The sequence below is a fragment of the Salmo trutta genome, chromosome 12 (genome assembly GCF_901001165.1).
Source record: "Salmo trutta chromosome 12, fSalTru1.1, whole genome shotgun sequence".
Classification (NCBI taxonomy): Eukaryota; Metazoa; Chordata; class Actinopteri; order Salmoniformes; family Salmonidae; genus Salmo; species Salmo trutta.
In genome coordinates this window covers 19,975,568-19,992,990 of record NC_042968.1, presented here as the reverse complement: position 1 = coordinate 19,992,990, position 17,423 = coordinate 19,975,568, and the positions used below count along the sequence as shown (strand labels likewise).

Here is a 17,423-nt window from a genome sequence, read left to right as displayed (position 1 = left end):
CTGTGACACACCGCCCCAGACCATGACGGACCCTCCACCTCCAAATCGATCCCGCTCCAGAGTACAGGCCTCGGTGTAACACTCATTCCTTCAACGATAAACGCGAATCCGACCATCACCCCTGGTGAGACAAAACCATCCTGGTGAGACAAAACAGTCCTGTCTGGTCCAGCGACGGTGGGTTTGTGCCCATAGGCGACGTTGTTGCCGGTGATGTCTGGTGAGGACCTGCCTTACAACAGGCCTACAAGCCCTCAGTCCAGCCTCTCTCAGGCTATTGTGGACAGTCTGAGCACTGATGAAGGGATTGTGCGTTCCTGGTGTAACTTGGCAGTTGTTGTTGCCATCCTGTACCTGTCCCGCAGGTGTGATGTTTGGATGTACCGATCCTGTGCAGGTGTTGTTACACGTGGTCTGCCACTGCGAGGACGATCAGCTGTCCGTCCTGTCTCCCTGTAGCGCTGTCTTAGGTGTCTCACAGTACGGACATTGCAATTTATTGCCCTGGCCAAATCTGTAGTCCTCATGCCTCTTTGCAGCATGCCTAAGGCACGTTCACACAAATGAGAAGGGACCCTGGGCATCTTTATTTTGGTGTTTTTCAGAGTCAGTAGAAAGGCCTCAGTTTTCATAACTGTGACCTTAATTGCCTACCGTCTGTAAGCTGTTATTGTCTTAATGACCGTTCCACAGGTGCATGTTCATTTATTGTTCATGGTTCATTGAACAAGCATGGGAAACAGTGTTTAAACCCTTTACATTGAAGATCTGTGAAGTTATTTGGATTTTTACGAATTATCTTTGAAAGAAAGGGTCCTGAAAAAGAGACATTTATTTTTTTGCTGAGTTTACATTTTGATAATAGTTGTATCACCAAAGTATTGCAATATCGAACTTAATGAAAAGTCTAGACAAATCTACATGAGAAAAGCAAACAATTTAAAAATATATTTAGTTTACTTTAAGCTACTTCTAAAACTGCCTTCCTTAGTAGCAAAAATGGAAGCCGTGCTTGAAACTATAATTTGACAAAGAAGTTTATTTTGAACCAAGGTTATTTTTCCCTTAATGCAGTAAGCATGTTTCTTAGTACTAAATATCATATTATTTTACCTTTCCAAAATGAAAACAAAATATAAAGAAATGTTGATTTAAATGCATCATGTTTGCGCAAAAAAGAATACAATTAGAGCAAAGCAAAGTGCACACATACTTAAAACATTTTTAGAGCATTACATTACATATCAACAGTTTAAAAAAACACACAAGGATCGTTCCACGAAATGAGTGCCTTTTGCATCCCTTTGGTATTTTACGTAGAAATTGTGCACCAATATTGAATTTTAAAAGCCTGTTATATTCAAAGATATGCCCTTTAATATAGACCACATAGAGAATTCAACAAATCAGATTTTTTTTTATATGAATAAAGACTTGCTAAAGTGCCAAAATTCTACATTTTGAGATGTTCCTCCGTGCACTCTGACTTCCAGGAAGATTTTAACCCACTAAACCCTAAGATTTATCCAAGTTTAAACCATCATTGTAAAGCCCTAGTTATTTTTTTGCTTTGACAAAGTCATTTTATGAAGATTATTTAATGTGATTGGTGAATAATTTTAAGGTAAAAAAAAAACCTGGCCCTCATTTTAAGGTCAACCCTATTACGTGAATTGAACTTTTGTTTTAATATTGTGAAACAATTCCTTTAAAAAAAAGAAACATTGAACATCTAATAGTCAAATCCTATTGTAAAATCAGATGAGCTGGTTCTACTCTTTTTGTCCATTTTCTGGTGTTCTGTGGTTGGAGCATAACACGTCAAACCCTGTTACCCATAGATAGATTAGACAGGCAAAAAAATGTTGAACATTTATTCTTTTTTTCTTAAGCTTGCATTCAATTGCCCCTCCCTGTTGCACACACAACTTCCATTTCCCCTGTCACGAGGGGATTTATGGCTGATTTAAGATGACATCTTCAACCCTGTTACTTCAACAACAACAAAAATTCTCACCAAGTTATACACCTCAAACGGCATTGAATTGGTGGAACCACCCACATGTATCGAATCATTTATAAAAAATGTATCAGATCCAATTCTGGTTGTATAGCATACAGTACAGGTGTATGGCTTTGGAACACCACTCCATCTGTCAATCATACTGCTCAAAATCTGTCTAACTATAACAGCAGTTGAAAAAAATATCTGATTAAAACGTTGAATACGTTTGCATCCATCAATCAGTTAACCTTTCCGGATAGCTTACTCATACTGATGTTGTAATAACTTATATAAACCATAGGCCAGCAAAGTTGAGCGGAACAGTAAGGACCTTGTTAAGAGAATGACATTATTGTGGTCAACATGGCCAATGGTACCTGCCCAAAAATAGGGAATATATATGACATTAAACAGAACTTCAGTCTAGCTCTTGCATCGGTCTAAGCACGGGACAGACACTGCTATTCAAATTATACCAAATGTCAAAAAACAACAGAATGGTAAAAATGTAACCCTTCGTAAACCCTACGTAAAAACGTAACGAAAAATCACCTACAAAGGAAGTATACCAAAGAAAATAGTATAACCAGTATAAGATTAATAATGTTACTGATGGCCCATATTCATGACCATATCACTCGCTGTTAACTGTTGGCTGCTGCCCTGCTGGCTGCCCTGTTACCTCCTTTGTTCTATGGAGCTGTGCCCCTTTCTCCTCCATGCAGATGTCACAGCCCCACACTGCCGACACCTCTGCTGTCAACAGGTTATAAGCTGTCTCAGTCATTCCAGTACAAACCCTGTGGAACCATTTTTGACATGAGGCCTCACACAGGATAGCTTCCTGGTCATCATTCACTTCATTCAGGCATATTCCACATGGAAACACAGGCTCTGTGGAGGAGTGGCTAGGCCTGTTGGGATGCATCAGTGTCTTATTGCTGGCCACACCACCACCTCCATTGCTTCTACTCCGCTCCAGGGAGGCTGCCTCCGTGTGCCTGCCTGACTGTGGGGACTTCTTCAGGGAATCATTATTGGTGTGGATGATGCCATTGATTTTCTCTGTGGTGTTAGGCTGACTTGCACCCTGACAGACCAGGGCGCCTCTATTCTTTGATTTCAGGTCGACAGAGTTTTTCTGACCCATGATCTCCTCTGAGCCATGGCTTCGTTTCCGTGGAGATGTATTCTGGGATGTACTTTTGCTTGACACCACCTCACTCATGTCCTGTTTAGGTGTGGGTGTATTGGACTGGGTAAAGCTGTTGTTTTGCTGCTGCCGAGTATAACCGGGACTGGAGTCCATGCCGGGTCGGGGAGGTGGATTCCCAATTGGGTTGACCGCTGATCTAAAGCTCGGGCCCATGTCAGGTGAAGTGCTTTTGGTCACATTATGCAGATGCACCTGATTTAAGTTGTCACGGGGACCTGGTCTAAAAGACTGATTGGGTAGAAGTGGCATGATACTGTTGTTGTTGCTTAATGGTGGATGGTTACCATAATTGGAATTTTCATGGTAACCATAGTTAAAGCCGGGGGGTCGATTGAACCCCATGCCCATTTGAGTCTGGGCAAAAGGGTGGAGCTGGTTTCGTATCTGGTAGAGACCCCTGTAAGAAGAGGGCATCCTATTGGGCATGAGGTGATCCATCCTGGGCGGGCCATAGCCACTGCAGCCAGGGTAGTGCGGGTGGCCAAAATATGGGTTCCCAGAGGACAGAGGCTTGAAAGATGGTGTGTTGTAGTTGTCATCAAAAGGATTGGCAGCCACTAGGTGGTCGGCACTTCGGTTTGGTGGTGGAGCATACTCAGATAGGGGAGCGAAGGAGGGAGCCTGGGGACAAACATGAAAAGGCAATGATAAAGGTAGTTGATACAGAACTATGCAAGCAGCATCAAACACTTTACTATCAACAGCCATTCAGAGAACTTCTCAAAAGTTTGATGAATAATTGAGCAGCATATTAGTTTTGTCTTGATATAGCATTGTTTGACTGAATGAGTTTGGTTAATATTGGAAACCACAACATTTTTGACCTATACAAAGAAAGGGAATCTCAGAAAGTCAGACTATTGTGCTGGTATTTTACCTGTGCGTTCGACTTGCACTTTTTCTTGTCTGGGCTATCCAGCAGAACACCCGGCCCTCCTAGATCATCAAGCCCACCATCTCTACCTGAGAAAGAAAACCACACAAAATGTTATACAGCCACATAAAATGCAGGTTTCCCATTAAACTACAAGGTACACTTTTCACTCTGAAAGACATTGTATAGAAAACTTACTTGAGGCATGCAAATATGTTGAACAACACAGAACTTGATTAATTTTCTCATGAATGGCTTATTGCCTACACCTTCGTGAAGTCCATGTGCAAGCAGTGTCAGGATTAAATTATAAGAAAGGCTGGCTGCACACTGTTTTCTTGGAGTTTAACCAAAATTCAATGGTCCAATCTTCTCCATTGAGAAGAATCTAAAATGTTTGGCAGCTTGCTGCCCCTATCACGTTGTCCAAGTTGCCCCTATGATATGCGGCAAGCTGCAAACTCATGTAACCTAAGTATGGTATAGTCAGTATACTTGGTAACCAGAATCAAATGACCAGTACTCAGCAGTAGCCTCCCCTCCTCTCCAGGGTATATTACCACAATAGATCAATACAGAAGAACTCTGTACCTAAGCCCTTTAAAGTAGTGCACTAAATAGGCAATAGGATGCCATTTGGGGTCTAACCCTGGTCTATAGATCTCCTGACAGCCTTCCAGTGTTCATACACGGTCGATAACCAACATCCTCCTAAAAGCTCCTCAAGGATGCAAAGGTACATTAAAGGCTCAATCACAAAGATGTGTTGGATTGTTATGCCACCAGGATGGCTGGTATCTATTATCTACTGGGTCTGGGGGGGTCATACTGGCCTGGTATCTATTATCTACTGGGTCTGGCGTCATACTGGCCTGGTATCTATTATATTATCTACTGGGTCTGGGGCCATACTGGCCTGGTATCTATTATATTATCTACTGGGTCTGGGGTCATACTGGCCTGGTATCTATTATATTATCTACTGGGTCTGGGGTCATACTGGCCTGGTATCTATTATATTATCTACTGGGTCTGGGGTCATACTGGCCTGGTATCTACTATCTACTGGGTCTGGGGCCATACTGGCCTGGTATCTATTATATTATCTACTGGGTCTGGGGTCATACTGGCCTGGTATCTACTATCTACTGGGTCTGGGGCCATACTGGCCTGGTATCTATTATATTATCTACTGGGTCTGGGGTCATACTGGCCTGGTATCTATTATATTATCTACTGGGTCTGGGGTCATACTGGCCTGGTATCTACTATCTACTGGGTCTGGGGCCATACTGGCCTGGTATCTATTATATTATCTACTGGGTCTGGGGCCATACTGGCCTGGTATCTATTATATTATCTACTGGGTCTGGGGCCATACTGGCCTGGTATCTATTATATTAACTTCTGGGTCTGGGGCCATACTGGCCTGGTATCTATTATATTATCTACTGGGTCTGGGGGTCATACTGGCCTGGTATCTATTATCTACTGGGTCGGGGGGGGGTCATACTGGCCTGGCATCTGTTATCTACTGGGTCTGGGGGGGGTCATACTGGCCTGGTATCTATTATATTATCTACTGGGTCTGGGGGTCATACTGGCCTGGTATCTATTATCTACTGGGTCGGGGGGGGGGGGGGGGGGGGTCATACTGGCCTGGCATCTGTTATCTACTGGGTCTGGGGGGGTCATACTGGCCTGGTATCTATTATATTATCTACTGGGTCTGGGGGTCATACTGGCCTGGTATCTGTTATCTACTGGGTCGGGGGGCAATACTGGCCTGGTATCTACCATCTACTGGGTCTGGGGGTCATACTGGCCTGGTATCTATTATCTACTGGGTCGGGGGGGGGGCATGCTGGCCTGGTATCTACTATCTACTGGGTCTGGGGGTCATACTGGCCTGGTATCTATTATCTACTGGGTCTGGGGACTATACTGGCCTGGTATCTATTATCTACTTGGTCTGGGGGTCATACTGGCCTGGTATCTGTTATCTACTGGGTCGGGGGGGTCATACTGGCCTGGTATCTATCTACTGGGTCTGGGGGTCATACTGGCCTGGTATCTATTATCTACTGGGTCTAAGGGCCATACTGGCCTGGTATCTATTATCTACTGGGTCTGGGGGTCATACTGGCCTGGTATCTGTTATCTACTGGGTGGGGGGGGTCATACTGGCCTGGTATCTACTGTCTACTGGGTCTGGGGGCCATACTGGCCTGGTATCTATTATCTACTGGGTCTGGGGGTCATACTGGCCTGGTATCTATTATCTACTGGGTCTGGGGGTCATACTGGCCTGGTATCTATTATCTACTGGGTCTGGGGGTCATACTGGCCTGGTATCTATTATCTACTGGGTGGGGGGGAGGGGTCATACTGGCCTGGTATCTACTGTCTACTGGGTCTGGGGGTCATACTGGCCTGGTATCTATTATATTATCTACTGGGTCTGGTGCCATACTGGCCAGGTATCTATTATATTATCTACTGGGTCGGGGGGGGGCATGCTGGCCTGGTATCTACTATCTACTGGGTCTGGGGGTCATACTGGCCAGGTATCTATTATCTACTGGGTCTGGGGGGTCATACTGGCCTCTTATCTATTAGCCTATACACACAGCTCTGTAAATATGTCAAACATGTAACAGTTTTTCAATGCTATTAAAACCACCCGAATCTTCTCCTTTGGTGGGCTAGTTTGTGTAATTGTTATAAAAAATAAATAAATTGCAAAACAGTAGGCTAGCTCTTGTATGATAGCCTACAGTAGACTACTGGCGCATGTGATGAATGATCATCAATGTTTTCAATTTCTGTAGCCTATATCTTGTTGTTATAAATAAATAGGGCCTACAGTGTATGCAACATCACTTGTCCCACAGAGGTAAAACAGACAGTCGGTTAACTAAATGCACTTCATATATCGTTCACGGCAATAAAAAAACGTCAGCTGGCTACATAAAAAAAACTTCGTGGCAGTTCCAAATTTGCGAACACATTCCGACAGTGAAGGTTTTGTTGAACTTTCCACGTCAGCAAGGTACAATTTATTTGGATAGTTTACGATATTTTTTTCAACTGAAAATGCCAGCGCTGTCTATTTATTTTGAGTTTCATTCAATACTTCAAAGGCCTTGAGGTAGGCCGATAAGCTCCTTCAACGTCGTAATTATGGTTGAGACTTGTGTGCAGCGTATCGTGCCCCCACAGACAGCAACATACCACGCGCAGGAAGGGAAAAATATCGAAAACGCGCATTACCTCGGGTTCTTTTGAGCGAGAAGGTATCTTTATCCTGTTCTTTTGACATTACAGAGCTTCTTACATGACTTAAACGTGCATAACTGTGCTGAAAAGGTAACAGCACCCGCCCGCTCTCTCCCCCCAGGAGCAATCACAACTATCTGTGTGACGAGGAATGCTGCAATCGCTTGGAAAGTTTGGGAGGAGCAGACACATTTAACTTCATGATATCCTGTGTCACGCAGGGAAATTATTGTTAACATTGTATCATTGTCACTTATTTCTCCACGTGGCACATGACTGGAACTTGTAAAGCACGGTGAATATTAGATTTTGACAAACGGAACCTTTGTGTGTCAGCACAGAGACCCCTCCACATTGGCATGTTGAATGTGTCTGCACTGCCGCTCCGTCAGAAGTGTCGGTGTGCTGTGATGAACCGCTGATGTAATGATGCGACTGGGGCGGAAGCTAATAAGTCCAGTCTGGATATTTAGTGGCAATATCGGTCTGTCTAAGAGATGTTTATTTGAGGTTTATTACATACTTACCACTCTCTTTGGATGAGTTTTGCGCTATTCATTTTCTGAAGTGTTATCTCCTTAGTCATGATGAGTTGCAGGCTAATAGGCCTAACTCCTCTACACACTTCAAAAGTTGTTTTTACTGTAAGAATAGGCTACAGTATTTACAAAAAGAAAAATGTTGTACTAAACTAAAATAATGAAGTTGTTGTATAGGCTACACTATAGATTGTTTCTTTTTCACAGCCATCTGTGGACACCACACCATTTTTTGGTAGGTTACAGATCTCTCCAAACAGAGGCTCTACACTGTCATACACATTGGGTTAAACAATCCATGTATTGACTTTTCTCATCCATTAACAGTAATTAATTGCTGCTTTTTCAGATAAGGGAAGACCAATGATTGGATGGACTGTAATAACTGAAGATAATGCCAGAGGGGCCTTTAACTGACTACAAGAGGAAGCCTTCCATCTTTGGCCCCAAATGTTCAGTGGGGAAGACAACCATTGTCACAAAATGGACCAAAGGACATGACCTTACAAGTGCACTCCAGGGTCCGTGTACATTTTGTTATTTTGATTTCCGAGTGAAAAACAGAAAATCAACTTATTTTCTCATTTATTGTGTCAAAATTGGACATGGAATAACGGAAAACAAATAACAAAATGTAATACATTTGGGGATTTTTGTTTTTATACCTGGATGTACACGCCCCCTCATAGAATATTAATAGATTGGGGGGGGTGTTTACAGCCTAGGTTGGCAGCACAAATAAAGGATTTGATTGTGAGTGTGACAGGAAGATAAAAATACAAATGTTAGCTAAGATGCAGCACTTATTATAAAGTTTGCACGCCAATTGAACAAACTCAACAAAGTTGGCTAGTCGGCACTCACTATCTTGTTGGCCCTACCTGGTTACTGGCTATGCTATAGTCATACTAGCTAGTTTTTATTTTTTTTTACCTTTATTTAACCTGGCAAGTCAGTTAAGAATAAATTCTTATTTTCAATGACGGCCTAGGAACAGTGGGTTAACTGCCTTGTTCAGAGGCAGAACAACAGATTTTTACCTTGTCAGTTCAGGGATTCAATCTTGCAACCTTTCGGTTACTAGTCCAACGCTCTAACCACTAGGCTACCCTGCGGAAGTAAGTTAGCCCCTAAACCTGCTACAAGATAAAGCTGCCTGGGCAGAGCTACCTGCTGCAGAAAGGTCAGATTTTAGCTACATCTTTGGTCGACTGATGGTTTTTATTGACTGAGTAAAAATTAACAGCAGTTACTGAAAATGGTTACCTATCTGGCACTTTGCATAGCTAACTTAACTATTGCATAAACCTACAACAATATCAAATTAAGCTATAGTCAGTGCTGATATGTGTGTATGAGTTCTGAATGTTGCCGCAGGAGAAAAGCACAGTATGGCATCTCACCTGATCATCATGAACTTTGTGTAGTTACATCAGCCAATACAGTAAATTAAAATAAACCTTTTTATTGGTATGGTTATTCTTCACAAACATCCGTTCCTGCTAACTGAAAGGCAGACGGATGCTATTCTCTTTAGTTGTGAACACGACTATTGCTGTAACAATTGGCTTACTTCTCTAAATGTATACAGGTCTGGGATCTTCATTTGATCACCTTGTTGTTGCAGGAAATGCAAACATCTAGTCTATTCAAGGTTTAAAAGGCGACTGTGATCATTTAAATAATCCTGCAGCCACAGGAAATGTGAATTATTGTGTCTGACATTTTAAAGTAGAAATTTCCTGCAACAACAGGGTGATCAAATTAAGATCCTAAACCTGTATACATTTAGAGATGTAGGCCAATTGTCGTAGCAAAAGCCGTGTTCACAATTAAAGAGAATAGCATCCGTCTGCAGGAAAGGATGTTGATGAGCTATACCCATATCAATAAAAAGGCGTATTTTAACTTACTGTATTGGCTACATTAACGACAATTACATGGACCCTCCAGGTAAGCCTGATGTGTCCCTTCCATGCCCCACACACTGATACAATGGAGACCACTAAGTTCACCTTCAAGGATTAATAGCCAACAAAAATTAATGGCAATATGCATCGTGTGATCAACTATGGCGAATCTGTGAGTTAAAGAATGTTGTTATAAAAACTACTAATACAAACAAATATTAGAGTATTATAAAACTATTAGTGACTGTATTAGAGTAACAATGAGGACAGACATACCAATACGTGCAAGAAAGTTCACATTTGTTTATTTTTATTTAAACTCAGAATCAGTCATTCTGAGAATAATTTATTGTTTAAATTATTTGTAACTTTAATTGGACAAGTAGGCTATAACATTTTCGCCCTGAAGAAAGTTGTAGTAAGGACCAAGGCTTGCCTGAATATCTTGAAGAAAAGCTGTTGGTGTTGTGATCAAAGAGCAAACAGAAAAAAGGAAAACAAAACATTAACACAGAATAATGACAAAAGGTACATTCGATTTCAAGGCCTGTGCCTGCTCTTACTATAACTTTGAAACACAACAACGAGAGAGTGTGTATTGGTTAAACAGACTCCCAATGTTGTGTCCCAAAGCTACTCTCACTACAACTGTGGAACAGCTGTGGGTTCCCCTGAGTTTAACTGTAAATGACCCACAGCCCTCCACCACTGCAGCTAAAGCCAGCAGCACAGCCTTTACAGAAAAACATGACTGCAGAAGAAAAGGGGACTCAGCGCACCAGAGAATTATGATTCACACCAAGTCCTCCACTTTATCCCTTTATATTCACATGTAAAAAAAAAAGAGAACACAACTCTTGAAATTTAAGAGACACAGGACTGGATCGGCATCACTCGTTCTTCCATCTCTTGCATAACACTGACCCCCTCTGACTATAGCATCCATCACATCTCTATCAAAAGCTGGAAGAGGAACCTGAGGTAGACGACGGTATATCACTTATTGGACATTCACAACCAATACGAGAATGCAGAACCCTCTCGAACATTCTGATTCTGAAAACATATATAAGAATGAGAACCCTATGGTTACTCTTTATCACAATTGAAAAGACAAAAACAATACTGTTACTGCTCAATAATAACTTGTCTATTCCAGTTTTTAGTTGTTATCAGAGTTGGATTGCAGTCACCGGGCATTATAACAATGCAGAGGATTACACATGTAAATAAAAAGCAAAAACAACTCAAATATTCCATATACAATATGAACTTGACATTTTAACACAGCTTTTCAGACTAATGCTCATCTACAACAGTTTAAAGGGGTATTCACATTCGTATCAAAGATTAATACATTTTAGGCATCTAGGAAAAAACTAAATTCAGTTGGTACTTTCTCAAAACTGGGGTATACGAAACCCCATAGAAATAACAATAATATATATTTCTCCTCCAGTGAGAAAAAGTTAAAAAGAATGTAGAAAAATCTGTATTTTTTTGCTTCAATGACAAATACCAATGCACATTTAAAAGCACTAATGGTGTACAACTTTCATCTTGGTTTGTGGTCTAATAGACACCCATTTATTAAGTAGTAATCAAAACCTAAATGGGGATAAAGCTTTTGGAACCATATAAAAGGAGAAAATATCATGCAAAGATATGCGTCTAGATGGATCTTTTGCCAATGCGCAACAGTGAACTGAATTCTTTGGTATACATTGTTTGCCATTCAAAAGAAAGTAAAACTGATTGTGTCACACTTCATGCAAACTGTCATCCTATTAGTTAGAAATCCGTTGATTGAAAATACTGTTGCAATGTAGGATGAGAATCAATATAATATACTGTATTTAGCTCTGCATATAATTTCCCCCTACAATGTACACATCTAGTTGCAACAGTAAAGCTCTAAAGAAAACCAATAATAGGATGATTTGGTTAGTGTGCATGACATTGATTATTATTGTCATTTTAACCATTATCAAGGGCCCAAAATCCTGGGGGCACTTTCTGAGAGAACCCACATCTCAATTCAGTTGGTCACAGAACGGGGGCACACATGTGCAAGGCTTTGTCTTGGAAGCAGCATCTCAGCTGATCTGCGTTCAATTTTTGGTCTAATACATGAGAAAAACCTCATTGTAATTTTCCCAGGGACCCGCTGAGAGATCATAAACAAACAGAGGGAGCAAACAATTACTTTGTATGATAGCATCAGTCACCGCTGCACATTGGCTGTGATCAACAAATCAAACTAATCTGACAAGTGCTAAACTTATTGTTCTACTCTATGGTAAAGTATCAACTACTTAAAGAACAAAAAAGTAACTTGAATCTGTACTCAGTAGTACATAAATGTCAACAAAAATATAGATATCTTTAGAGATAAAATGTTTTGTTGGTGTTCATTCCATTCACTTCCATCGCACTGATTTAACGCTTTTGGTTTTCAACAATCATTCTTCAAACTTCTCCCATCCCCATGTGTAAAAGAGTTGGACCTCAGATGGATCGGACTTTGGTATAGGAGCCTTTCTGTTTGTCTCCGACATCTGAGGGTCTCTTTCCCCATTAAGGCCATTTATAAAGCTTTTAAGGTCTGCTGTATTGAAATGCGTCGACACAAGCATTTTTGGTATGTTCTTTCCCAAAATAACCAAAAAGATAGCCTGCCATACCACAGACACATAATTCCAACTGAATTCACAGGTTTTTCCACCTGTGAGTAGGGCATCACAAGGCTCTGAACCGTAACTGACAATGTTCTAGAGATACATTCAATACAGATCTATGGCAACTACCCTCTACAATGAGCAGCTCAGCACTAAGAAGATACCCTGTCAGTCAACCATGGAACATTACACATGGCTTTTCAAATGTACTAAACCTAGTTCCCTGAGTTCAGGAGAATAATAACACAACAAAATAATGCTTAAAAAGAGGTAGTATAAAACAGGAATTGCAAGGGCAACTGCACATTGACAACAACAAAAAATTCTTAACCATTATTACTATGGATAACCTGAAAGGTGTCATACTGGCTTATTGAATTTCAGCAACTTATGTAGTAAATTGTACTGGCCCTTAATCTACCATAGCCAAGTAACCTGAGAAATAGTCCAATTAACCTGTGATAAAAATAAAATGACAAAGCTTTAAGTGAGATCTGCAGTACCCTTACAATCCTATACTTCATTACAAACAAGGAGGAAAATTAATACTAATCTGACCTAGCAAAAACGAATTGCCATCAGGAAGTATCAGTTGTTCCATAAAGGAAGAGACCCCTTCCATAACTCAGGTATAAGTCGTTATTATTAAATATATAGTTGGAGTTTACCAAGAGGTAAACTGAGGTAGATAATCAGCAAAAGAAGGGCTCACTCTACACTTTGCTCCAGTGATAAACTCTTATATAATGTCAGAAATGTAAGTCACATTTTTGACGATCTCTTGAAACATTCATGGTGGGTGAGATTTTTCTTTCAAACACATACACACAAACATTGAATCAAAATAAAATGAGTACACATTCACTAGAAGAAGATTCTTTGATAGAAATCACCAGAACCCAAACCAGAGCCCAGTTCTTCCAAAGACCTGGATTTTTGGATAACTGCTCATTGTCTTTTAGAACAGTGGAGTGAGTTTAGGGTTGAGGGATTGATGGGAGGTCACACAGACTGCTAGAGAGAAAGTGCAGGCTGGGAATTGTCTGGGGCCTGATCGTGGTGATGGTTGCACGGTTTCTCCATGGAATCTCCAATCTCCAGGTCGAGGTGAGACTGCTCTCCCAGCTCACCCTCACTCTCCTGGGCAGGACTGCAGCCTGACCCCCCACTCTCCTCCTCTTTCAGAGACGCAGGGCGGCTGCTGGGACCAGATGACAGGTTGGTCATCTCTATGTCATCGTGAGAGTAACGGCCCGAGTCGCCTGTCTCGTGGCTGCCTTCGCTGTTGGAGGAGCCCTCTGTGTCACCAGGTGGGCCAAACAGGACCTGCAGGGAGGTGGGCTGGTTGGGTGACGACAGAGACTCATCCTCGTAGCACAGCACTGTTACTCCTGGCTGGTACGAGCAGATTCCATGGCTCTTCCTCTGGATCTGAGTAAGTAAGAAAGGATGAAAGAAGGGAACTCATATGGATACAAGGAGGAATAGCTGCTGGTCTCACCTCCTATTATGTTCTATTTAAGTAATGTTATGTTACTTGAACACTTTTGTTTGTTATCTTTCTTACCTGGCTTTTCTTAGCATTCAGTTTTTTCTGATTTCTGAAGGAAAACCACTTATTTTTCTTCTCAGTGATTGTATAAACTGGTCCGAGGCTATTGATGATCAGATTTGTTCCACCCTGGAAATTAAATGAAATTTGCAATGCTCTGAATCTGTCTACATTGGTTATTTTCCATGTGCCTTGGAGACATAATGCAAGAGGAAATGTTAGAGGAAAGGAAGGGCGTAACAGAGCCATATCCCCTTACCTTGGCATCAATGAAGTGGTCTGCTCTCACCATTGGCACCATGACATCAGCATTCTCAGCCTGGCCCTCAGAGCCCAGGTGGACCGAAGCAGAGGGGACCTGACCAGCCCCCTGCCTGATGGCTTTAGTAGCTGACGATTTCCTGTCAAACAATCATACAATATTAATATAGAAATAACAGAAGAGGTTCTATCCAAACCAACTGGGCAGTCAGAAAAGTAATCTCATATCAAGTTACAACAAAATCACACTGAATCTGTTAAAATGATTACTTGTTTTTGCCTCTGCAGACAAGGATGAAGGCACAGATGATGCAGATCAGTGCAATGCAAACCCCCACGATGATCCCTGTCATCGACTTCTGGTCCAGGTGGTAGAAGCCACCAGAGAACACTGCAAGACAGTTGTCACAAGTGATGAGACAGCCACTGGAGACATACACTCCTATCTAGGCTCTGTTTGGGTACTACATCTCCACACTGTGTATCAAAATCAATACAACTGGCAATCACCTCCCCTGGCATTCACAGAGATGTATTACAATGTAAATAATTTAGCAGGAGACCAAGGCTGCAGGCCAAGCTATTGAATTTATATTACATCTAGTAGGTCAAGTGACGACGACAACAGGAATCCTGTCATGAAAGTCAATGAAGGAAAGACCAAGTATGCACAACATTAGTCACTAACCTGTAGCTGAGCCATGGGAGCGCCTGGGGTTGTGACCGGAGGTGGAGCCATCGTTCTGCACGGCCACTTCCACAGTGTGTGAAAACGGCCCGTCTCCCATATCGTTGGACGCAGACACCTTGACCAGGTAGATGTTCCCCGGCTGTAGGTTCTCCAGTAGAGCCATGGTGATGCTCCCTATCACCGAGAAATATGTGATTAGTGACCTATGTCAACCAATTTGAGCCTCAGCAATAAAAGGACATGGAAATGGGAATATTGTTTTAACACGCTGCGGTGTTGTCATTCACCACGTGGTAATAAATATAGCTGTTCAAATTCATTTCTAAATAAATGAACTGGAGGAAATATGTCAAACCCCCAAGAAGAACAGGGGTTTACAACTCAGTGGAAAAAAACACATAACCTGGGGCATATGGGGGGATATTTGTGACCAGATTGTCAGGCAAAGGACGGAGGGTCAGGGATCAGAGGGCTCTTCTACCCCCCCCCCCCCCCCCCCAATACCACCCAGCTCCACTGAGGTCCCAGCAGTAACGGTTGGGGTGATGGGGTTGATTTACAGTGGTGGGGGGCTGGGGCAAGGCAGGATGGCTTTGTGAACAGCCTCACTTTTGACCCCCTCACCTGTGGCTTAGAAGGAAAGATCAGATGCCTCACATTTCCTGGAGTCATCTGCTCTCAATTACGCCTATGCTACCCAGAATCTGTGTTTTTACCCAGGAGCTGGACACTCGCAGCCGGCCAGTATTACTTACTGCCACACGTCAGGCCACATGAACTATTTGGTAGTAGTCCATAGTAACTACAGTACTCTTGACTAGTGTGTTTCTGGTTGAATGATTATAATCTTGAGGAGAATGAGAATATTGGATCTAAAGCCACAAAGACAGATCATACCCCCAACCCCAGTGCTAAATCAAAGCTCAAAGTATATATATATATTTTAAAAATGTATTTTACCTTTATTTAACTAGGCAAGTCAGTTAAGAACAAATTCTTATTTTCAATGACAGCCTAGGAAAAGTGGGTTAACTGCCTTGTTCAGGGGCAGAAGGACAGATTTTTATCTTGTCAGCTCGGGGATTCAATCTTGCAACCTTTCGGTTACAAGTCCAACGCTCTAACCACTAGGCTACCTGCCTCCATCCTTTGATTGGTAAGACAACAGGAGGGGGTTATATAAGAACAACCAGAGATCACAAGGACTAGTAACAAATACAGAAATGGACTGGAGGATGAAATTAGTTGATTTCAAATGGCCTGTATGGTGTGGAGCTGGGGCAGGGCTCTTTGTCTCTGCAGCCCAGTTTAGCCTGCAGCTCCTCTCTCTCTTTCTCACATTCTCTCTTTGGCTCACCTTCTCTCTGCAGCACCTTCCACTCTCCAGCTACCCAGGCCTTCCTGGAAGCGTAGAGGATGGTATAACGTGTCACCGCCAAGTTGGGCTCATCTGGAAGTTTCCATGACACCAGCGCTGTGTCGTCCTCAATCAGAGTCACTTTCACACCTGACGGTGGCAGAGTAGGTGCTGAGGAAGAAAAAAATGCCAGTTTTACCCCTGAGGCTAAATCGCTGACGATTATGTACAACCGTCATAAACAATTATATTTGCTCTTCGTAACTGGTAATGAGTTTTGAGGAATACTGAAAATGTAAGTCTGAACCAGGGCCTAGACCATAGCGACATTTCAATCAGAGTAGGTTCTTTGATGTCACTCAAAAGGATAACTACATCTCACAAGCTATGGCCCTGGCTTATGATCCCTTTCCCTAGAGATGTGTAGATGTGTAATAATGCAGTGAGAGTGAGCATACTGTGCAGTTCAATGAATTTGCTCCTGTGTCTTTCTCATCCTTTCAAGAGCAAAACACCATTAGAGGGAAAATGAGAGCTCATTGGCAAGGATCTGTCAAGTGGTTGCGCTCTAGTTGTGATTTGTTTGCAGAACGCAGAGCCTTATGGATACGTGACTGTGAGAGTCCTGAGGAGATAAGCAGTCTTAAGACAGGCACAATAATTCCAGTAAATATTCTATTTCTGTAGGCTAGGAAATACCATCGGAGCCCAAAAAGGTTGAGAGTATATTCTATTAATCTATACAGCATGTGCTGCTGTATGAAGCCATGTTGGTGCTCACCTTCAGGCAGAGTGCTCTGGTAGACCACAGGGCTCCAGGGGCTGGACAGTTGGTCAAGGTGCAGGCGGACAGCAAACTCATACCTGGTGTTGGGCTCTAAGTCCGGGACCAGAATGTTCTTCTCAGCACTGTAGAGGAGAACCACAGTGATAAAAATGGATTTAGAACATACAGTTGAAGTCGGAAGTTTACATACACCTAAGCCAAATACATTTAAACTCAGTTTTTCACAATGCCTGACATTAAATCCTAGTAAAAATTCCCTGTCTTAGGTCAGTTA

At 42.1% G+C, this 17,423-nt stretch overlaps 2 protein-coding genes across 3 annotated transcripts in view; both read right to left on the bottom strand.

The window, feature by feature from the left end:
- Window positions 1–1,018: 1,018 nt before the first annotated feature.
- On the bottom strand, window positions 1,019–7,660 carry LOC115203109 (pygopus homolog 1). 2 transcript variants are annotated; one of them, XM_029767490.1, is made up of 3 exons: window positions 7,433–7,660; window positions 4,099–4,184; window positions 1,019–3,842 (listed from the first exon to the last, which is right to left on the bottom strand). In XM_029767490.1, exons 1-3 carry the CDS (start codon window positions 7,611–7,613, stop codon window positions 2,640–2,642), a joined length of 1,470 nt encoding a protein of 489 aa, XP_029623350.1. In that variant the 5' UTR covers window positions 7,614–7,660; the 3' UTR covers window positions 1,019–2,639. The 2 variants fall into 2 exon arrangements, with proteins under 2 accessions (XP_029623350.1, XP_029623351.1); XM_029767491.1 differs by having other exon boundaries at window positions 7,369–7,529.
- Window positions 7,661–13,078: 5,418 nt separating this feature from the next.
- The window catches only part of LOC115203108 (protogenin A), a 40,443-nt gene continuing 36,098 nt past the window's right edge, over window positions 13,079–17,423 (bottom strand). The window contains exons 13-19 of the mRNA XM_029767489.1: window positions 17,144–17,271; window positions 16,363–16,533; window positions 15,003–15,179; window positions 14,585–14,705; window positions 14,313–14,454; window positions 14,069–14,182; window positions 13,079–13,932 (exon numbers count right to left, since the gene is read on the bottom strand). Of these exons, the coding sequence (XP_029623349.1) occupies window positions 13,516–13,932; window positions 14,069–14,182; window positions 14,313–14,454; window positions 14,585–14,705; window positions 15,003–15,179; window positions 16,363–16,533; window positions 17,144–17,271 (1,270 nt within the window). The 3' untranslated portion in view covers window positions 13,079–13,515. The remainder of the gene's footprint in view (window positions 13,933–14,068; window positions 14,183–14,312; window positions 14,455–14,584; window positions 14,706–15,002; window positions 15,180–16,362; window positions 16,534–17,143; window positions 17,272–17,423) is intronic.

Excerpts from the sequence above, each read along its gene's own strand:
- LOC115203109 (XM_029767490.1), bottom strand. The coding sequence starts at position 7,613 with ATGTTAACAATAATTTCCCTGCGTGACACAGGATATCATGAAGTTAAA. Across the intron at positions 4,185-7,432 it reads GTTATGCACGTTTAAGTCAT|GTAGAGATGGTGGGCTTGAT; the intron begins GTAAGAAGCTCT and ends TTTCTTTCTCAG. Across the intron at positions 3,843-4,098 it reads AGTGCAAGTCGAACGCACAG|GCTCCCTCCTTCGCTCCCCT; the intron begins GTAAAATACCAG and ends GTTTGTCCCCAG.